This window comes from Cygnus olor, chromosome 15 (genome assembly GCF_009769625.2).
Source record: "Cygnus olor isolate bCygOlo1 chromosome 15, bCygOlo1.pri.v2, whole genome shotgun sequence".
Classification (NCBI taxonomy): Eukaryota; Metazoa; Chordata; class Aves; order Anseriformes; family Anatidae; genus Cygnus; species Cygnus olor.
In genome coordinates, this window is record NC_049183.1 from 9,711,761 (window position 1) to 9,734,133 (window position 22,373).

Genomic DNA, 22,373 nt, shown 5'->3' on the forward strand with positions numbered 1-22,373 from the left:
TGTTAATAAAACTCCCTTTAAGTCACAACAGTTTCAACAGGCAAATAGTCCCAATACAAGTATTGTAAAATAATAAATTGACTCCTATCCAAATATTATCAAATCAGTCTAAAAATGACTCATCTACACTGTTGTCATCAAGAACATATTAAGAATTCACTTTGTCATCAGATGCCGATATTGTTGCTCCAGCAAGTGTGGAGTATTAACTGCGATTTAGCAATTAAACATAGGTTTAAAAAAATCGGTTCATCAATATTAATGCAAAAGATAGTTCCTTACATAGAAGTACTGTGCTTGCCAGACAAGTAAGATAATACTTTAGGTATAAATCAAACAAATTAAAGCAGAATTATACCACAGTTTTCCTTGAAGACTTAGGGCTTGTGTGTTGCTTCTGTCAATGTTTAACAAACTTAAGAAGCAGAACCTTTGGTTCTTTTAGTCAAGTAAAAATATTCTCGTGTAACCACAAAAATACAACTTCCAGAGAAAATGGAATTCCATCAAGAAGTCCACTTTCAATAAAACTGAGGTAGTACTGCTCTTTTATTATGTGTTGTATAAGAGATTTAGATACAAATCATCATCTACCACTCAGTTGACTGACAGGTACAGTAATTTTATAAAACAATCCCAACATTTAGTTTGAAACTCTGAGAAAAAAGGAATGATCTGGACTCAATCGCTGAGAGTTAGCTTGAAGTGGGAATTAGCCATATTACAAAAAGCTGTTGCTTATGTTGGAATTTTTTTTTTTTTTTAAGAGCCTTATTACCAGGGGATTAATGCATTTATAGTTAACAGTTAACACTGCTATTTGTCTTGGTATAAAACCTTAAAATTATTACAGCCTAAAATTTCAACAATGTAAACAGCACTACACACAGTACAAACCTGCCCTGACAGATGTAGTATGAAAAACTTAATCTGGCACTGTATAATTTAGCAATGTTAATTTAACCTAACTAAAAAGATCTACATTGTGCAAGAAATATCAGACTTACTTATACTAATCTGAAGTCTTAAAAGAAACCAAAAATGCTTAACTTGTAGCCAGAGTCAAATATTTCAGGGCAAGAGTAAAAGGAATAACCAAAATTAAGAAAGTGCCTAAAACATGATACAGCATTTTAGAGCCCTTTCAAATACAAGGCAGAAAAAGGTGTAAAGTAGAAAAGATCTGGAGCCTTGGTAATCTCCAGAAACATCCAGAGTTTACATTTCATGAAGGGCAACAGGTTGCTTTTGTCACCACTGCTTAAATGCTGTAAGTCTGTTCTTCTGTACACAGACCCTCTGTGTCTGAAGATGCAATACATTTGGTTTCCTCTTCCTTTTTCCTTCGCTCCATTTCCCACTCCACAAAGGTATCAAAGAGACTCGGCCACGCCTCGTCTTCACTGTAGTTGCTAAGGTCTGGTCCAATCACCTGAGTAAAATTTAAAAACATGTTCCACGTGTCCCGGGAGATTCCCTTGATTCCTGAGGGGTTCTCGACTAGGAAGTGTAACCACTGGTCCAAAATGGGGGGTTTGTTTTGGGTGAAGACTAATTTCCAAAGGGCAATGGCTATTTCCCGATGTAGCGACCTCTGTCCTTCCTCAGAGTCCAGGCCAAACTGAAAGGTGAAACGGTAGAGATCCTTAAATTTATCTTCCTGCTTGGCTTCATTTAAGAGGCTGGGGAACCTTGCACAAATGCCATCAATGCTGTCCGCATTTATTGCTTTGCAGCCTTCAAAAAACTCCTTCCTATTAAGCAAGAGAAGAGAAATTAGTGTGAAAACCTCTTGTGCTGAGTACCTCCCATCTCCGCTCAGATACGCCACAGGGAAAGAGTTACCTCAACACACACGGCGGCTGCCAGCAAGGTGACACAAAGCGCTTGGTAACAACACCTACGGGAAGGAGACGTTTCCAAAAAGCCTCTGCTGGCTCGGAACACATTCACAACGCGCACACTGCCCTAGCTGGGCCGCTACTAGCATCTGAAAAACTCAGCTTTCTGACCGCTCCACACTACCATACCCAGTGCCTTTCACAAAAAACAGACAAACCCACAAACAGAAATAAAATCTACCACAGAAAAAATGCTGAACACATTGGAGAACACCATTTGCTCCCTGTAGCACTACATACAAAGCAGCTCGATGTGATACCACCTATGCCTAAGTGCCACGCTCTGGATGAGCTGTTCGCAAGGGAAAGTAGTTCGGGGTGGCTTTCCTTCAGTGTTTGGTTGCTCTTCTGTGCTGCAAAATAAAGGGGGTGCCAACTGTGACGGTCAGCGGAGGCACCTGCTGAGAGAGCACAGCACCACATAACACAGGCTACAGAGCAACATACAAACTGCTTCAAAAGCAGTGCTTCAGGAAGCCCCCGACAATCTGGCCATGAGGGCAGGTGGCTAACAGATTTATCCAATGCTCATGGTCAGGTGTTGCAGTACAGTAACCAGCTATATTAACTGACACCATGGATTCTGATGCAGGACGGGCTGGAGGGAAGGCAGGAGAGCACAGAGCTCAGGAGATCACGGGACTGCCTTGCCTTCTGTGATGGAACTCAACCTGCACCAGTATCATGGAGCAGGCCACTGAAAAAAAGTACCCTCTCACCACTGGCATTGCCGTCTCTCCAAGAAAATCAAAACACCAATAAAAACCATGCTGCTGTGCAAAATCATAGACATCACTTGCGATTCCTTTACCACGTTAGCAGGTACCTGCTCCTTCAGCCCCTAGCAAATCCCCGTTGGCATCCCAGAGTAACTCATCTATGTGGCACACACCCACACCACCTCTGCAGACTCAGGGAAGCTGTGTTCAGACACAGAGGCTCGGTTTAAGGCTCAGACCACCAAAGTAACTTTGAAAGTTATGGCTGAATAAAAATAGTTACTACTCAAACCACTCTGGATTGACTGATGGGTAGTCGTGTTGGAGGAGGGTGCAGGGGATTGCTGCTAAGTTTTAGCTGTTCTGTAACTTCCTATAGCATTCTTGATGTTATGAGCCTGCTGACTGACAGACAACCTTTTCCAGAAAGACAGACAGCACTTCAAATGCCAGTCACTTGCCAGCCACCACAGAAACATTTCTCTGTGCTTTAGGAAAATGAACCTTGGAAAAAGACATTACATGTAACACTGGTTGGGCAAGAACGATTCTTAGCAAGGAGTCTGCTTTACATTCTTCACATAATGATAACAGAGTTAGTAGCAATCACTAAGGAATCTCACATTATTTTAAAGCAAAAATGATTTTCAGTGTCCAATCTTATCATTAAGACCACGGCGGATACAGAAAAACCGGTTTTGTAAGTCAAGAATAAACTAACATCCATTCAGAATGCCACTACGTTGACCGTCATTAGCAGCATAATGTTCAAAAACATTTTCAGCTCTGAAACCCACTGTGAGCGGTAAAGAAGAGGACAACATAAAGCTTTCTTCTGCAGCAGCAGGAATTAATTTGATCAACATGCAAGTGTTAGAAAAAATAACTAAGTGAAGTTAATGAGGCTGTCTCTGACATACAGATGACAGGATATACTTTAACATATGAAAATAATTACAAGTTCTACAAGAACTAACCTTGTAAATTTGCACATGGTAGCAGCCTGGAATTTCCAAGCCAAAACTAGCACTTTAAATTCAGTGGGATCAACGCAGAGGTCATTGCAAAATCGTTCCATTCCTTCTTCCAGTATGGCATCCTCCCGTTCATCCTTGTATCTCCTAAATAACTCTCCAATCCTTTGGAGTGAAGATTCTTCCGCACTGGAGACAGAGTCTTTCTTTGTATCCCCAGGAAACGTTGAAGGCTGGCTAGACTCGACAGCAGTGTCCGCTTTCTTTGTCCCGTTCACGAGTATATCTCCTGAAGACTTCCCACAAGCTGAAGCGTGGTCGTCTTTGTGGACTGCGCTTCTCTTACTGTGCGACTTGCTGCCAGATTCCCTTTCCCCATTTTTGCTGCCAAGGGTAGACGAAGGATTCTTACACTTTGTGACACACTGGCCCATGATGTTGCAAGCCCAGCTTCTAGAGCAGTCCCCTCGCCGTCAGACACCCTCGCAGCTGCTCTTCAACACATTTCACCATGCCATTAGCGGCAGTCAACTAACCTGAAAAACAGTTTCAGAGTGAAATAGCTGCTTCTCCACAAAGAATATTGTAAGTATTAAATGTGGGATAACATTCACCAGTAAGAGACAGACTGCAGGATATTTAAGTTTTGCGTACTGAAAAGGAGCAGTGTACGGAAAGTTGGCACATGCTGTAAAGTTCAGGCAATTTCAGGCTGCTTCACCTAGAAATCAATGCAGCTCACTCAGTCGTTGCAGTATACTAATGGGCCCTAATAAAGGAAATTCCTAAAATTCTTACTGCAACATAGGTTACAAAGAGGTTGATTCATGTACAGACTTCATCAAGACAGACTACTCTAACCCAGAAATATTCTAAAGGAAATGGTTTTAAAAAAGTATACCCGCGTTTTATTTATAGAATACAAAACACTGAAACAAAGCACTGGGTGGGGGAAACACGGGGACAGCGATGAGACCACCTGACACAGACTCGAGCTAGAACCGTACCTTTAGCAAAGCAGCACAAGTTTTTTTTTTGTTGTTGTTGTTGTTTTGTTTTGTTTTTAAACAGAGTTGGGAATCCAGATCTTTGTTCTGGAAACACAAAGAACATGCTTGCAGAAAGATGACAATACTTGCTTGATTTTTAAGTAATTATTCATTGTTTCAGTGGGCTCTTCCTCCAGGTAATGAGACAGACAAGGAGAGGGGGCCTTTTTTTTTTATTAAACTCTCCAGACAGGCATACACACAGATAAGAAGTAGTAATTCTAGTCCAGTCTTTAAAATCCTAATTAAAATGCCAAAATGATTTCTTCATACTGTTTTTCTAAATCATAATGCTAAAACATTGCATATTTGGAAAAGGTATTTCACCCACGGGGAACAGACTCTAGGTTATCCCCATTAAACCCAAGCAAATTCTCTGACACCATGCTATCAGCATGCAGCCATGCCACAGACAGTCCATTTCTTAGAAACATCAACTCTGGGAAGGCAGTTGCTTATCACAGCCCACCTTTACCCATTTACTCACATTTCATCTCTGCTGTCAGTTAGGAAAAAGCCTCCAACATAAAAATTGGATTTGCTTCGTCTTTTTGTTTATTGTTTCCAGGTTACAGAATTAGAACAAGAAAAGAAAAAAAGATAAAAACTAAATATAAAGGAAGAAAACAGATGTCCTGACAGTCTTTCTGTATTCTTTCTTGGGGAAAGCTCCGCAGAGACTGAACTCCATATCTAAAGCTGTAAGCCGATCTGGGACAAGAGCACCAAGAATAGATGAATTCTCCAGAAATTATGACTACAAGCATGCATCTTCTCTAAGCCATCATACCTATTTTGGCAAAACGGCACTTAGGCAGTTTCATGACCAAAAAGGATTCCTTTTCTCTGTACAATTTTTTCTGTACAACTAAAACAGTCAAGATGCTGGTTTCAGCTACCTGGTTTCCCAGCCCCTCTTTTTTTTTTTTTTTAATTATTTTTTAAAGTTAATAACCCACAAACTACAACTTTATCAAGTAATTTCCTCACACAACAACAAACCCTGTAACTGCAGACTAAATCATAGAAATCCCTCAAAAAATCAACCAAAAAAAAAACAACTTACACGGCTCTCCATACATTTTTTTTAAAGTAAGTTTTCAAGTATGAACCTGCAGTTTAAACCAATGCTTGTCTTAGAATAGCTACACTCCTACAGTCTTCACTATTTGTTTTATTGACAGCATCCAAGTCAACCTCACAGGCTTCACTCAGTCCACAGGTATAATTTGAAGTCACATTTTCAGAGAGCATGGAAATGGGAAGAAGGTAGGAAAAAAAAAAACAGAGCAACAGAGGGCAGAATTGGGCAAGAACTATGCATTTTCCTAACCTGACATCTTAGAAATCTACATTAACAAAAGTCATTTAACAACTCTTCAATTAAAGAAAATCACTTTGAATTTGTATAACTTTTTTTAAAGCAACAGGTAGAAACAAACACCTGGCGCATCCTCTCATAAACTTGCTTTAAAGATGAACTGGGAACACAATTTTTATAGGCAAATAGAGTTCAATCTAACCTAGTCGAGAATAATTCCTTATTAATTGGTATTCAGATGGTTCATTAAAATATGCATGTTCACCTAACCCATAAGAATTTCCCGGTTCCTTGGTATTTCACAACTCTGTGAATTGCAGACTGCAGCCTGGCACTGGTTCCTTGCTATCATATGTCTGAGGAACATTGCCTTCTTCAGTCTGCACCAATCATTTCTTCATTACACCAAAACAAAATAGGGTATTATTAGGCATATCAGCCTTCCTTCTTTTTTTCTTTAAATTAATCAGAATTCAAATGCTAAGTCTACACTAACTCTTGCTCTTCTATCAGCTTCTCAAAAGCAACTGGCACTAATTTGGCTAAGTTTTTCTTTAAAGTGCAGCCTGCAAGTAAAAGAATAAAAAAAAAAATCTAAAAGCTAGCAACAGAGCTTAAAGCAGAGTTTAGACAGTTTATAAAATTTTCTGGTCAAAGATGTAACAGCAATTGCTAGCTGTTGTGGATTAGGAACAGCTTTTCCCTATGGGCAGGTTAAAGAAGAGCTGCCTATTAATGGTACTTTCTTCTAAAGCAGCTGGTAGATGTCAAATCGCATGCAGCACAATGGACAGATTAAGCCAATTCACTTTAGTAATCCAGACTTAGATCTGAAAAAAGAAAGAGAGTTTGCAAGACTAACTTACAAGCTCTGTCCACACACTTGCCTAACAAAAGTGATTCATGCTGCCACGCTTCCTAACAACAGCTTGTATTAATAACAATAATCTAACATTGAAATCTACAAAGTGACATCATCAGTATGAGGAAACGGGAGTTTTGCTGTTGTTTGCTGCCATGAGAAGACAGAGGGAAGGTCAGCCAGCATTATTAACACCCATACTTGAGGAAGTGTCCTCACTGCTGTTTCTGAAACCCACTGGAGAGTACAGTAACGTTAACCCAGGGAGTGCAAGTTAAGCGAGTCCCCTGCAGTGCACCCCTCTAAACAGACAAGTTTCCTATACCCCAGCCTACCTGCCTTACAGAGGCTGCTGCTGCTCCCGAGCTGCCACTGCCAGAGCCCTGCTAGCATCGCTCTTCCTTGCAGCGATGGAGATCCTCCTTTCTCCACCTGACTGAGATTTTCACAGCACAATCCTGCTCATCAAACACACCAGAAGATACTCAAGTACAGTTGCTTTAATTCCTCACTTTTCTACTACCTGAAACTTGATGCCATGTGCCATGTGTACTTTGAAGCACTCCACCCCCAAAATAGCAAAAACCGCTAAAAAAAAGTCACGGTGCATCCGCTGGCACTTTGTCAATTTATCTGGATTTGTAAGAGACAAGTTTTTTGGCGCTCCATCAGTTACCCTTTTATAAAATGCTTTTGCTGGATCCACTTCACTTACTAGTCACCTCCGCTTCCTACATGACTCAGGTTTCAAGCCATGAAAGCAGTAAGAGCCTCGGAAGGAGATAGAAACAAGTGGGAGAACTCAAATCTTTTGTTAAGGAAGGATGGAGAAAGGATCTGATTGCAGCATCGGGAGCTGCACGGAACTCAGTGTTCAACAAGCATTAAAAAAAAAAAGACCACTTTCCTGAAAGCAAACAGAGCTACTCATTTAACTGTAGAGCAAAGCAAATGTCATGTCTAGGTCACACCGATTACACTGAAGTTAGCACAAGGACGTGCAGACATATTTCTCCCAGCTGGATTGGGAACTTCAAGTATAAAGTTCTTTTGTTATGTGATACAAAGGTTATACTGGACTCGTGGCAAAGCACCAATTCCCAAAACAATCAGTTCTTAAGAGCAAAATTACTGTAACATGCTTATACAACTTGTCAGTGCAAAAAAAAAAAAGGAAGCACTGATTGGCAGTTTTGCCATTCTTGTACTAAAGATCAAAATCCAGGGCTAGCACTGGAACACACTCAGCGCTACAGGAGGCAGTACTCCCAGAGAAGTCTGGTTACTCAGACAAGTATTGAGTAATAACCTACAGTAAATATGAATCACCGAGATGCCCATGAGGCCATCTTCCCCAGAACAGGAACTGCTAAGCAGAGATCAACAATGATGTTCTCTATTCCTTTCTAGAAGGGAGTAAGCAACTGGAAACACAAGAAGACTAGTGCTGGTAACTGCTGCCAGCTAAAGGAAAGCCACCCTCCAAGAACAAAGGGTATGTACAACTGTATCACCCACTACATTAAACACAAAATCTAGAGGAGATGAGAGAGACCTTGCTAATGCTTGGGTTGTTTGTTTTTGTTCTTTTTTTCTTTTTCTTTTTCTTTTTTCAAGTGCTGCAAAGCAATTGGTTTTTATCCAATATTTTCAAGTGACCAGATCAGACATAACCCAAGGTTTGAAGGGAGCACAACAAAATGACTCAGTAACAACCCTGTCACACGCAGCACACCGTGGCTCAACTGAAAACACCAGAACTGCAGTGGGGGAGAGTTAGCAGAAGTGAAAATGTGAAGGGGATATTTAAGTTATGCAGTATTTTTCTTCAATGACTAACATTATTGTAGTAATAGAAATTATTGGTTATGTTCATAGAATAACAAAACACCGCCAAGCATTATGCTGTTTAATAAAGGGTTGCATCACAAGGTATTTACAGCAAGTTTCAAAAAGTATCAAGTATCAAGAAACAGGAAAAAAAAACATACATACATTCAAGAAGACTTCAAAGACAGGGTTATGAAACTGCATAACAAAAGGGGACACAGCTCAGCCACACATTAAATCCCTTCCCAAGTAGGGGTTCAGTAGCTAAGGCAAAGACAACATTTGCCGGAGTTTAACCAAGCCTCAACGTTTTGCAAATAATCGGGCAGAGCCTTTAAGAATTTCACAGAATTTCACTGTGCATTATTTACCTTCTGTGGGCAAGGAGGCATGACTTCTAAAATAGCAGAGCGTAGGGAACAGTATCATGGGTGCCCCATCTTTTTCCAGCTCTGAACAGACACACAAAGCTTTCCATAGGGGAGGCACAAGAGGATCATTGCAACTGCTGAACCAGAAGCAATCGCTGTTCTAACAGTTGATGCTGTGCCAGTGACCTTGTAAGCAAACTTCTACTTACATAGCTTCAGCTACACAGGGAATCATTCCACTAGCTTTTGCAGCCTCCTTCAGGTTCCCTGGGTTCCACATGGAACACTGTAAAAACAAAAGGACCGCACAAATCTTTACATTTAGAAGAGACTACAAAAACCATAAAACACACCAAATTGCTCAGTAGTGACTATGCATTTAATAAAACCTTGTAGAGCCCAATTCTGTTTGTTAAGAGAGTCATTTTACAAAACTACCTCAGTTTTGGACTTACTAAGTAGCACTAACGCCACTATGCGTTATTATAGAAAGCACAGATCGGGTACTGAATATAACAGACAAGTTCAAATGTTTGTTAAAAGCAAACACACACTTCCGGACAGCTTTATGGCTTTCAGCAGGGCAGTGTTAATTCCTCATTTCATGTGCTCATGGCAAACCAGAGGCCATGCTATCACTGCCACTGCATGTTAGCCAAGCAGCTGTTTAATCTGAGAATGCCAGACAGCTGCTACCTAGCAAAGCATGATTTGGGTCTAGAAAGTAACTCTTTTTTCATTCTCTAGCGCATTCTTTTCCATGTTTGTTTTCCCATGTTCAGTCCAGTTGGCTCAGCTTCACTTCTCTGAAGTTCCCAGCTCTGTTAATATAAGTAAGAAGCTCTGAAGAGATGACGACAGACAAAGGTACGTCTGGTTTGTATAGCACGGGCTACAACCACAGCACTTTGACAACACTTCTGTTTGTACCTGATCAAGGAAAAAAGCTAAAAACAAGAAAGCTACGGCAAAGCTCCTCTGCTCAGTCACACTACAACCAAAAGGCTTGTTTTTACAGCTCTCAGTACATCTAGAGAGCAGGAAGGTGATCAAAAGCTGCCTTTCTGCATGCTGACTTTTTACATGAGACATTCTTGTTGGGAAACGAGGGGGAACATTAGCTGCTTCAGTGCCTTCCTCAGTGCAGAGCAGGGAATGGGTATAGAAAGTCAGCCACAGGAGTGGTTCTTATTGCACGTGCCATTCTCCAGATCACCTGAGTTTTCCCCAAACTCAAGTCCTATACTCAGATATGTTGAGCAAACAAGAATAAAACCTAGTTGGCTGTTATAAAGCCAAGGCTGTTATAAAAGGGGCAAGCCAGGGAAACAGGCAGCCAAAAGCTTTGAGAGCAGCAGGAACGGTGGGGTGGTACTTCTGGCTGTAATACACACCACAGTGCAAAAACACACCTCACTGAATCCTTCTTAGACTGTCTTTGAGGCTGGCACTCCAAACAGCCCATTCCCTGTGGGTTCACACCCTCTGCCTCCAAAGACCCCCTTCATACCAGCAGCAGCCCCCAGCTCTTTCAGACCATGCTCCTCCCGAAGAGGCCACCCTGCACAACACAAGTACCAACTCGGGTTTCTGTGTGAACACAGCTTCCCACAAACCCTTGAATGTAATCAAATTCTACATCTGGCACCTCTCTGTTAATATTTTTCTGGCCTCCTGCAACTAAATAATTCCTTTTATAAATCACCTGGGGAGCAAAGGAGAGACGGGCAGAACAGGGCACCGTGCAGCCTCCTTCCCCAGGGACCTGCTGAGATAGCGGAGAGGCAGCATCTCCCACTTCTCATTTTAAAACAGCATTGTCATGGCAACTTCATGCAACAAGCTAACTGCTCCTCAAACAGATCGGCATTTCTCTGGAAGATGCCTCTGACCCACCAATTCCACATTTCCAGCAGACTACAGCCCTTACTGGAAGATGACGCATACTGCAGGTTCAAAGGCAGCTGAAGCTGATGGAGTTCAGCCCCACTCCACAAGAGCCAAACGTTTTCCAGGTTGTTTGAAGTAGTTTCCACATTGGCTGACCTGTAGATACACAGTCAAGAGCCAGGGATTTTAACATCTGCCAGAACTGCCAGCCACAATTCTTCCCCTGTTGTTATAATTTTTATTCTACCAAGCTGTCCATTTCACTTTATTTTTTTTAATATAAGCGGCAAGCCTAAACATCTGTGACAACACAATTACAGGGCGCAGAATAAAAAGTTAGTATGAGTTAGCTGAAAACACACAAGGAGCTCTTCAAGCCTGTATTTAAAGGTCATCACAGCACAGCGATGCTGTGAGTGACTCCAGTCTAAGTCATGGGAGATGAATGCAGCGGGGTGGGGAGCAGCATCACCACTCTCCTGCACGGGTCTGAGTTTGGTGCTTGGGTGAGGCTCCAGAGGCAGGGCTCAGTGCCGTGGTCACACAGCATCTCCCCTGGCTGGCATGAGACAAGAATCAGGCTACGGCAACTCAAACAGCCTCCCTCGTTCGTTACCAACCCCGTGCAGCAGTCTGTAGGGAAAATAAGCAAGCCCTCAGCATCCCCAGGACCCTTGTTTGGCTCGCCTGCCTTCCTCCTGCACCTGTGCCTGGCTCCCTGCTGTGAGCTGCGCTCTCCCGAGCACTGGCACCCAGAGGATCACGCTACAGAAACGCCGCAGCCCTGAGGCTGCTGCTGCCTGAACGCTGGTCCTCAGCTGCTTTTCAAGGAGCAAGAGCTGGTAGTGCACTTACTAAAGGCAAAGTTCTTTGTTTTTTTTTTTTCCCTGTGTGGAATCAGTGAAGAGTTAGCAGTATTGTCTCCCTCTTCAGCAGGATCAACATTGCACATGCCCTGCATTTACACACTTGGTGAGTAAGCATTAAAGCATGAACAAAGCTTCTACCAAAGCCATCACATTATGGGAACTGCTCATTCCAAGCCATAGCCTGCAGTGAAACTACCTCAGCCCGAGCACCCGGACACAGGCACGACGGACATGTGATGGATTTTCAGAAGCCCCGAACTCCCCTCACTGCATCCCTAACCGAGCAGCGCACCAGCACGAGGCTGTAACACATCTGCTCTGCATCTCTGCTGCAGAAGGACCTCCATGCAAAACTACTCAAGAGGAAGTCTAAAAGCAAGAAAGTCCCGCTGCAACTAGTTAAAAAAAAGAATTGAGAGTTAGTCAGGCTTCCTGCAGGTCCAGCAGCTGTCAATGAACTAGAGCCAAGTTATGGCTTGGGGGGGAATCCCGATGGGAACGCTGCTGACCTGTCCCAAATCAGGTTAACAAACCATTTCTGGTGAGCCTTGCTTTGAGCTTTGGAATCAGAGCGCAGTATTTAGAAATGTGACCAGACTGGACAAGGTTTGCCTCTGCAAACCACACCTGTATCAGAGCAGAAGGCACTCACACAGGCATAGGGGACCACGTGGAGTTCTGGCTGTCACCTGGCAGAAGGCTAAATGGCAGTCAAGGGCCAAGAGCCAGAGCTACCACCAAGCCTCCAAACACAGCCTTGGACAAGCCCTACAGCACCCAGCATACAGGCCAGAACCCCTTTAACAACCACACCTCAACGCCATGCGCTGTCACTTCACATCCAGCCCCGAGACGTCACCGGAGATCCTTCCGTTCAAGACCGAGCAGGAGAAACCCACTCTCTGCACTCTCTACGAGCACCCTGCTAAGACACAGGGCATAAAAACATTTCATGTTCACAATGGGGAAAAAAAAAAGCCTGAAAACACTGGGACAGATGTTTCAGATCTGTAGCTCGCTGTGTGCAGCTAATTGTATGAGGTTAGCTTAAGAAAAAATGAATAATAATGTGAGAAGTGATAGGGAAAGAGAAGGGAAAGGTACTTCACTACATTTGCTCATGGAAGGCACATTCCTTAAACAGCTTTTTCAACACACAGGCATCATGCTTGAATCCCTCCCTTTCTTTTACATTCTCTAACCACACAATACCTTACATGCTGATTATTTTTCATTGTCTTTTCCACTTAGCCCCATTAAAAGTTTTAAATCCTTTCCTACTACATCCTTCATCCTATTTTATTAGGTGGGTGGAATGATTTGTTAGGATTATTGTATTTTCACAGAGCAAACCCAAGTCCAGTTAGTTAAATAGTGTATAATCTTGGAAGGGTGCCTCCAGGTGGTTCTGTAATGTAAATAAGTTAATGAACTAATTTACAGAGCAGCAGTACTTGTTTTTAGGAGTCTACTGAGGCTATGAGCAAGACAACGCACAGTGGGGAAGTTAAGACAGTCAAAGGTTGCAGCCACTCGAGGTGACACCACCAATTTTCAGGAAAGCTGAACTCAGATCCCATAGCAGATTCCATCCAATTTCCCACCTAGCACAAACTTTACATACTTCTACACGAGCAAACTCATGTATTCCACTGCAAGTAACTCAAACCTGGAGGAGCTGGAATCTACCAATTTCAAAAAAACAAAGATTCAGTCACTGAGCAGTTCATGTCCATCTACTGAAACCATCAACCTCCCCTCGCTTCCCTGCCAAAATCCATATAACTTTCAAGGTCCAGCACTTACAAGGAAAGCAAATCATCATTTAATGATTTCTTTTTTCCTTTAACATGCAAAAGACTGTAAAACAATATTCCTTCCTCATTTTTCCAGGGTTCACCATAACTTCTGCACAGCATGACAGACCTTTAACACTTTGATACGTGTTATGAATCACTGAAGCAGCACACGCCAGGGCAAGAGCTCCTTTGTGCTCCGACACAGCCAGCTCATCTCGCTACAGCAAAGCTGCAGCTTAGGGAACCAACAGAAACCGTGATCCTCAGATATCTGACACAGATGCATTGCGCTGTAAACATCTGAGAGTTGCTGTGGTACAAATATTTACTTTATTCTGCCTCAGTCAATTCTGTAAATTACAGAAATCTGCGACTGTCCTGCAGCCAAACCAGAATAACTTTGAGACCTCAGTCTACAACGCACTCTGCAATGGAAAAACATTTTCTTTTAAACTGAGTTTAGTGTGTATGGATTTTCTTTTGCTCCACGTTCGGCTGGCAGACTTCATCCTGAAGCAGCTGAGGTACCTCCATATGGTATGTTGAGCGAATGTAATTCAGGTAGCTAATAAGTGACTCCTGTAATAATGAGATATGCTTAAAAGTGATGTAACAAGTAACTTTCTATTTCCCACTGCTCACAACAATAAAGAAAACTACATGAACCACACACAAGCAGAAAGCCCTCCTAGCAGCTCTGGTCAGCAGTGTCCTACCTCCAGCATGTCTCAAGGCAGCCATGAGAACCTCGAACCACACACCCACCCACCAGGCCAGAGCAGGGACAGGCCCAGAGACGAGAGCCAGACCATCTCCTGAGGTCACTTCTGGCATCAGATGCTCACAAGACGTTTACAGAAGCACCGCCAGCCTTCTTGGTAAAGTGTAATGTAGTTTACGGGCTGCCAGCCAGAAGAATCACTCATTTCATACAGCTGTGTAGGAACTTCATAACCAGCCGACCATGTAAATATTGGAATAATATTTAAGTTACGTACAAAGAATTGTGCTAAGTGAAAGGCCTAAAGCTAACTGAAATCTAAAAGCACATTAAGAGCATGTGCTTGTATTTTTAAAACTCCAGCTGTAGTTTTTAAAGCAGAAAATACACAAAGCCACCCGCAGAGACCTTAGTTCTGATTTCCCTATTACAGGGCACTTCACACTGTACGAAGGATGCAGCACTATTTAGATGCTAACTGTATCAACACCTTCAAAGTAGATCCTTTGAATACTTCAACTTGGTCATCAGTTACAACAAAGACTCTCAGCTCTTCTTTGCAAGTCCGGTGGCAGCTTTGACCAACACACTTCAAATAAATTTTGACTTACCCTTGATTTCGCTCAGTAACAATTTGCTTAAGAAAATTGTCAAGGCTTATAGGTATCTATCTTTGTGTCTTGTAAGAAATATAATCACTAACTCCAGGCCCAGGCAACCATGCTTGAAGCTGGTATACTTCACATATCAGACCTTCGGCATTTTTAGACCACCCATTTAAGTGCTGACCCAAAGTACTTAAGGATCTCTGCACAGACTCATTTGTAATGAAAATACTGAACAGTCAGCATATGACCAAGTTCTAGGACATTTGGATTTATGAGTCTATTACTAAGCTACACACGCCTCCTATATCCATTAGGTGCTAGGATGATTTTCTCCCTCTCACTTTAAAACAAAAGACTGACAGCATTAGACGTTTCAAAACTGCAAAAGGAGAAGCTGCGTTACGCTAAAAAAATTCAGAGTAAGAAATGAAAACTGTCACTTGCTGCTACTACTTGGATGCAAAAATAAGACTGGTATTTTTCAGGAGCACAAAAATCGTTTTGGTTTAAAAAAACCACAGACACTAAGTAGGAAAAGTGAGACAACAAATAACTATGACTGTCATACCGTCTTCAACAGCCTGACTTTTTGGGAATAAAAAACTGTGACAGAAGGTCAGTAACAGCATTCTCACATTTTGCTAAGTAAGTTTTGTCTTTCACAAAACAGATGTCACAGACAGAACAGCATTTATAACTATTCTTTCTGAGACACCAGAAGATTATCACAGCTCGTTCTGTTTACTGGAATCCTGCCTTACCACCTATACCTTTGTTAGTTTCTCTACAGTACTCCTACCTCCATGAAAGAGTTCTTTAATACAACTAAGTCGTCCCCTAACCATCACTCTTCACATAAAGAAGAATTACAATTAAATAAAATCTCGATTCTCTGCTTCCTTCATTTGACCTGAGAGCTGTCCCCCCAGACAGGGATAAAACATGCACGTACCGAGTCTAAACAGCCTTGTTCTCACATTACCTTTAGGGCACGAAGCTTTCATTCACCTCCTCTCCCTGTATTTCCTCTGGTCTGGTCAACACTGAAATCAGAATGTAGAAGCGTCACACCACAGCTACCTGTAACAGGGAGAAGCTCCTTATGTCATCACAAAGGATACGGCACTGGGGTAGGACAAAGCAAGCTCCCCTCTGCTTTGCCAACCACCAACTCCCCGGGGTGCTCCAGCCTCTTGCTGACGGCCAGTTACTGACTGCTGTGCAGCTCCTCAAAACCTTTTCATGCAAGGGGGAAGCTGAGGTGGAAGCAAACAATGCGAGCACGTCCGCAAGCCTTGGATTTTCTGATCATTCCCTGGGAAGGCTTCAACCCAGATCTGTAATTACCGGACTCAAACTAGAGCTTAAAAAAAAAAAGATAGCTGACTGAGCCGAGTGCTTCACACAACGTGCTTGAGACTGCTTCTGGACTGATGGTACAGAAGACACCAAGACAGCCAGCACAGACAGCTTACAAGTGTCCTGTGTTTACAGGCAGTAAATTGCAGGTGGCTCATTACCAGAAAGGCAACATTTGCTAACGCAAGTCGCCATGAAATTACCATTGTTTCAAGTCAAGCTACTATGTCATTACTGCTGAGTAAGTTAGAGTCAAGTATACAATTAATCCATGTCACCAACATAGATAATCTGCAAAACATTACAGCCATTTAATCTAGTATTTTTAAAAGGAGGAAGAGGGAAGAGACAAAAGGAATTATTAGACTTCCAGTAACCACAAGACAAAGCCTATTAGTCAGAGGCCAATAAAGGAAAGGAAGCCAGCAAGATAAGAGGCAGACCCCTAGGGAGAAAGAGCCAGAGAGAAGGAGCCCAGCCAGGGAATTCTGATGAAGGCTGTTAGAGGGTTCCCCCTTATCTCGTGACTAGCAAGTCCCTCAAGTGTTTACAAATTGTGCTTTCGGTCTCCAAAAGTTCTGGCTGGCAACCTTCCGCTCCTCTTTTATTTTTAAGGATGAGGATGAAAGAAAGCTCTGTTTTTCTGAGATCCCACACCTCTGATTTTGCAGTCTCTTCTTACTCAGAGGAGTTTTCCTGTTCCCTTCATTACTACAGACTCACGTGCCTAATGGAATAATGACACTGTTCCTGCGCTTCGAAAGTTCTCACAAACAGCCAAAACAACAGGACGATGGGTTTTACAGCGCCCCAAGGCTCTACATTAATTACACAGATGAACACTTCCCCATGCCCAAGAAAAAAAAGAGAGTGCCACAGTGTGGGACAGTTCTGAGCAGTACTGGGGTACTTAAATTCCTGCAGACTCACAAGCTTGCATCTGCTTATACCAAACCACCCTATCATCATTTTCTGCCACGAGGAAATACAAGTTCACAAGGCTCAAAGTGTTGGAGTAGTCATGTCTATCCCTCATTCCTCCACCTCCTTTCTGCCCACTTGTTATTCCCCTGCCCCAGTATACATCCACACAACATAACACAATTTTCTTCCTGGTCCTTAAGGTGAACCAAAAAAATGAGCAGAACTGAGCCTCCCCCTCACCCGCACACAAATTTGTCAGAACAAGTCCCTTTGTCTTAGAAGTCCACCAAATGCTCTGGCAGCCTCTCTTCCTCAATACACACTACTATAACTAAATTAAGGCCTTCCAAAAGAGCTGTTCTGGGTTTTGATGCAAAATCAGCCTTCATTCACCAAATCATCTTTTTCTTTCATGTTATTTAATGCTAAATAGAAACAAGACGTAATTAAAATGAATTTCCAAGATCAACAAATTATAAGAAGTGCTGACACAAATTGGCTAGAACTTACTATGAACGTGACAGTGTTTGACTCCGAAATAAAGCAAGAAACCCTGCAGAGAAGGCACCTAACTCAGCCTCAAAGGAGCAGATTACAGATCACGTTGCAGGTTATCAGTCTCAAGCTGAAAGCAGTTTCAAAAACATCACACCGAGCAGTCAAGCAGTATCACAGCTGTAAGTTTCCCCCATTAAGAGTTCTGCAATATTGTTTAAGGATGATAACCATTCATGTCCACATAGAACTTGCTATTAGGAAATAATCAGAATTTTAGAAATCATTACAAGAGCTGATATTTGCAGTAAGGTTGTAAAGCCAGTTATACTAATCTGAACTAATTCAACACAGATCACAAGCTCTCCTTTTCCTGCTGATCTGCAGAAAATCTTTGCTTTAGGCTTCAGGCTGCCTGTCACATAGAGGGCTATGAAGGTTTTCCGCAGACCATTAGGTAATGCCTGTGCAGGGAAGGTACAAGATTTTAAAGACAAACTACAGAATACACAAGAACATGAAGGCAGATTTCCCTACTTTCACACACAGCCTTAATCAAGGGACTGTTTCCTCTTCTGAAGAGTATCTTACACCAGAAAAGCAAGCAGCAGACTTCAGATGCGCCCAAGAAACACCAGCACTCAGACCTTCTCTCTGTCCATTGCAAGCCCAACTAAAACACTAATACCTTAGTCACACATTAACTGTTTGACAAAGAGGCTCTCACACAGCTAATCAGAATGTGTTTAGAAGAGATATCTTTTGATCAACTGTTCTCCCAGAAAAGACAGAGCGTGCAACAAACCTCCAACAACCACTGAGGCCTGTCAACAGGTTTTGTAAAGGTTCAGTCAGCTCTGTGCTTTTTGTCTGTACTGCTATAGCCCTTCAGAGCACTGACACTGTTACCCCTGTAAATTAGGCTGTGGATGTTACCATTTAAAAAGAAGTTACCAGCTGTGGATCAATGTATATTTGAGTACTTGGCATCAGGCTCTTCAGTTATCGACACGACGCTTTGAAGGCCAGCACACCAGCAGCATTAACTCCATAAAGGATGCTCAGAAGATGATCCAGCGACCAGGGCGCTGACAGGACAGGCACATCCCTTCAACCAACGTTCGCTTCAAGCCCTGACCATGCAGAAGTTGTTGCAAGCGGCCTGTTAGCGTCAGCACAGCCCCGCAGAGCGAGTGGCCCGCGCCACCCCTCCCGGGCAGGAGGAGCACAGGAGGGGAGCGAAACGCGCTCAGAAGAGGGAGCAAAAGCTGAAACAAGGAAAATAACAACCGAGGGCTGCCCGGGCAGCCGGCTCCTCCGCGGTCCGCTCCCTCTGCCTTTCATTGCCCCGGTGCCCGGCGGGTAACAGCACGTCAGGGGCCTCACGGACCGCCCGCACAAAGCCGGGCAGAGCCGCCCCGTAGCCGACAGCCCCACTCCTCCCCCCCCCAGCCCCCTCACGCGCCCCGCGGGCCCGGGCCCTGCCGGCCCGAAGCGCTCGGGACGGGGCCGCTCCGCGCTGGGGCTGCGAGCCCCGGGGCTGTGGGACGCCCCGGCAGCAGGGGCAGGCGGCCGGGGGGAGCCCCCTCAGCGCCCGAGCGGGGCCGAGGGGCGGCGCGGAGCCCCCCGGAACCCCCCGGTCTCGGCGCCCCCCCCCCCCCCCCCCCCCCCCGGCGGCGCCGCTCCCTCACTCACCGCCGCGCTCCCGGCGAGGCGGCCGGCCTCCCCCCCTCCCCGCATCACTTCCGGGAGGCTAGCAGTCAGCTGGCGGCGCGGCGCGACGTAAGGCTGCGTGCCCGACGCCGCACGCACGGTGAGGGCAGGGAGGGCGAGGCGCAGCCCACCGCCGGAGCGCCGCGGGGGCGGAGAGGGGCCGAGCCGCCGCGGGGAGGGTGCGGAGAGGGGTGGCGGAGAGCCGCGGCGTGGAGGTAAAGGGAGAGGGGAAGGGGGGGAAGGAGGCGCGGGGGAGAAGGCGGGGGGGAGGGGGAAAGGGGAGGTTTGGGAGTGCTGTCCCCCCCGCTGCACGCGTTGGTTGCGCCCCAGTCGGCAGGGGGCAGGGGGGTGCCCCGCCTGCAGCGCCCCCCGGCGGCCGGGCGGGTCGGGGAGGGAGGGGGCTGCCGCCGCCATTTTGTGGCTGTGGTTGGCCCGGCCCTGGCAGCGGTCGGGGCTGAGTTGGAGGTGTCCTTGCCCAGGCCAGGGGGTGGGAACTTTACGGTCCCTTCCAGTCCGAACCGTTTTGTGATCGTGTGATTTTAGCACTGGCAGTGCCAGGCACAGTCAAGCTCCACAGCACCCTGCACTTGCCTGCAGTGCCATTGCCTGCCCCTTGGAGCATGGCTGCAGGGCAGGGAAGGTGGCTGCTTCCTCCCCTGCCCAGGTCCCTGCAGAGTGCTGGAGTGACTGCAGTGTCACGTCCAAGATAGACCAGGGTGTCCTCCATCCCTTACGCCACCTGCCCTGAGTGTCCTCTCCCACAGACATGAGGGCACTCGGACAGGTGTCACTGTGCCCAGCTGTGTTTCAGTGCTCCAGCTGCAGTCCATGAGGCAGAAGGCCCCCAAAGCCATGTGCCAACCCAGGACAGTCAAATGCAAATACTGGTGAGACTTAGCAAAACATGAGAATTTGAATGAAATTTGTACACTTGATTTACAAAAAACAAATATTTTTTTCAAAATATATCCTCCTTATAGCTCTCAAATTGTGACTAAAAATCTTTAGTAGCATATGTATGGAAGTCTTGGCACAGCAGTGTTTGGAAACTGAAGCACAGTGTTCACAAAAGGAGTTTTATTAAATGCACCAAGGAATGAAAGGAGAAAGGGGGCAGGGAGGATTGTTGCTCTGCTAGCATTAATATTTATACCTGTTCTCAAGTTTGGGAGCGGTTCCAGTGCTGGGAAATACTTGTATTCATACACTCAGTTGCATTTAGCTTAAAGCCGATGTATGAATAAGGTGCGTAAACGTATGCTGGGTTTTATGTCTATGTTGCTGTATTTTTGTATGCATCAATATTATATAAGTAAGGCCATCCAAGGATAGCTGAGACTTTATTTTCTCTGCTAAATTTGTTGCACTGCATTAAAACCTCTTTCTCTGTTTATGACTAATAGAAAACTAAATACGAGGAGAAAACATTTCTAAATCTATGAAATTATGAGTGACGGGGTTGCATGACACTAGAGACAAGTTCATATTGCTTTAGGATTTACCTGGAAACTATATGCATTTTAACAGAAAATTAGTGAGTATTTAAAGCATTTTTTTCTGCTTTAAATCCTCCTCTCCACAGTCTAAGTCAGCATTTGTATTTTCTTCCTGAGGCTACTGAAGCACAAGAGGCACCCCCAGAGCGAGAGTATGTCCTGCAAAATCCAGATAATGCCTCAACAGCCTCAGACTAAGAGAATGAAAACTCCATGATCTAAAGGAACTAGTTAAGGGTTTCCATTTTCATTTATTCAAATGAAGAGAATGTTATAGAATCATAATTTTCTGCACCTTCACCTACTTGAAATTATATGGGAAAACCAGTGATAAAATCCAAGCCCTTCCTTTTACTATATAATTATATTCTCTTTGCATTTGGTTTCCTTTTTCTGATCAAAAGGCTGCTCTTTGTGGAGAGAAAGCCATTTAATCTTTTAAGCTTTCTCCATGTAGGAGAAAGCTTAAAACAGATCCAAGTTCAGTCAAAAATCCCAGGCATGAATAGAATGGCGGAGTTCTCATCCCAGCTGTTGAACAGCGTAAGTACAAGACTTAGGCTAGTTAAGAGGTGTTCAGTGTTTCAGATCGCTTCAGTTTGCCAGCAGAAAGATACTAGCATAACAAAATGTAAAAACATTTGAAAGTCACCTTGCTTCCCCATTACTGAACAACATGGTTCAATAACTTCTTCACCAAATCTGCTTAGATTTATGACCATAGCAAGTAGATGGAAACAATGAGAAATACTTGAAATGAAATTAATCCTTAATAGAAATTTCTTGAAATGTAAAGGTTTTGCATCACTGGTAGAAATGAGAATGTAACGTCATCTTGGAAGAATACAATCTTTCATTTTAGTTTGTTTTTCACCATGTGAAGTTTAGTTTGTTATTCACCATGGAATATTTTAGCTGTGATTGAATGGAATAGTTTAGCTGTGATTGAAGCTTCACTGTGATTTGGTTTTGTCCGAATCAAAAAAATAAAAAAGGTACAAATATTCAATCAAAAATGAAAATCAGACAAAGTTGCCGCTTTGCTAACTACAGAATGCATTCACATGTGGTCAAATGTGTGCAGTGAACTAGCTGTCAAAAGCCACTACGTCTTTGCTTCGAGTAGAAGAAGATTAAATGACTTTTGTGGAAAGTGGATTTTGAAATTTAGTATCTCTGGAAGGTAGTGACCTGCACAGCTATCACAGGAGTTCATACAAGACTTGCTTTGGCAAACTTGCACAAAACATGAATACGGATTACTGACCTGCAGTTGCTGTGGATAGCTGTGAAATGAGTGATTGATTATCTGTTGCATTAGCTTAGCTAAGTGGTATAATTTAGCTATGCAGTTTTTTGCGTCTCTTCAAATAAACCTTAGCCAAAGGGTACGTTTGAAAATATGAGGTAGAGATTCTCATACGGGCTGAAGCTGATCATGTTCTATATTATAACGTCACTACATTGTGCTT

At 43.8% G+C, this 22,373-nt stretch overlaps 2 protein-coding genes and 1 long non-coding RNA gene across 17 annotated transcripts in view; 2 read left to right on the top strand and 1 right to left on the bottom strand.

The window, feature by feature from the left end:
• On the bottom strand, positions 1-19,512 carry DCUN1D3 (defective in cullin neddylation 1 domain containing 3). 12 transcript variants are annotated; one of them, XM_040575150.1, is made up of 6 exons: positions 19,388-19,453; positions 15,897-15,994; positions 9,237-9,313; positions 7,162-7,284; positions 3,598-4,130; positions 1-1,754 (listed from the first exon to the last, which is right to left on the bottom strand). In XM_040575150.1, exons 5-6 carry the CDS (start codon positions 4,026-4,028, stop codon positions 1,262-1,264), a joined length of 924 nt encoding a protein of 307 aa, XP_040431084.1. In that variant the 5' UTR covers positions 4,029-4,130; positions 7,162-7,284; positions 9,237-9,313; positions 15,897-15,994; positions 19,388-19,453; the 3' UTR covers positions 1-1,261. The 12 variants fall into 12 exon arrangements, with proteins under 12 accessions (XP_040431084.1, XP_040431083.1, XP_040431075.1 ...); XM_040575149.1 differs by lacking the exon at positions 15,897-15,994 and having other exon boundaries at positions 19,388-19,488; XM_040575141.1 differs by lacking the exon at positions 7,162-7,284 and having other exon boundaries at positions 15,897-15,957; positions 19,388-19,459.
• On the top strand, positions 4,116-10,975 carry LOC121078703. 2 transcript variants are annotated; one of them, XR_005824698.1, is made up of 3 exons: positions 4,116-4,179; positions 4,666-8,321; positions 9,810-10,975. It is a non-coding gene; the product is annotated as an uncharacterized LOC121078703 (long non-coding RNA). The 2 variants fall into 2 exon arrangements; XR_005824697.1 differs by lacking the exon at positions 9,810-10,975 and having other exon boundaries at positions 4,666-4,744; positions 8,237-8,892.
• Positions 19,391-22,373, top strand: part of LYRM1 (LYR motif containing 1) — a 10,562-nt gene continuing 7,579 nt past the window's right edge. Inside the window, exon 1 of one of the 3 annotated variants that reach the window (XM_040575158.1) lies at positions 19,391-19,505. Coding sequence is in view for 1 of the 3 variants with exons in the window: in XM_040575156.1 (XP_040431090.1) it covers positions 21,403-21,444 (42 nt within the window). In the remaining 2 variants the exon portion in view is untranslated. Of the gene's footprint in view, positions 19,621-21,357; positions 21,445-22,373 lie in introns of those variants that run through there. The other 2 variants (XM_040575157.1, XM_040575156.1) reach the window with 2 other exon arrangements.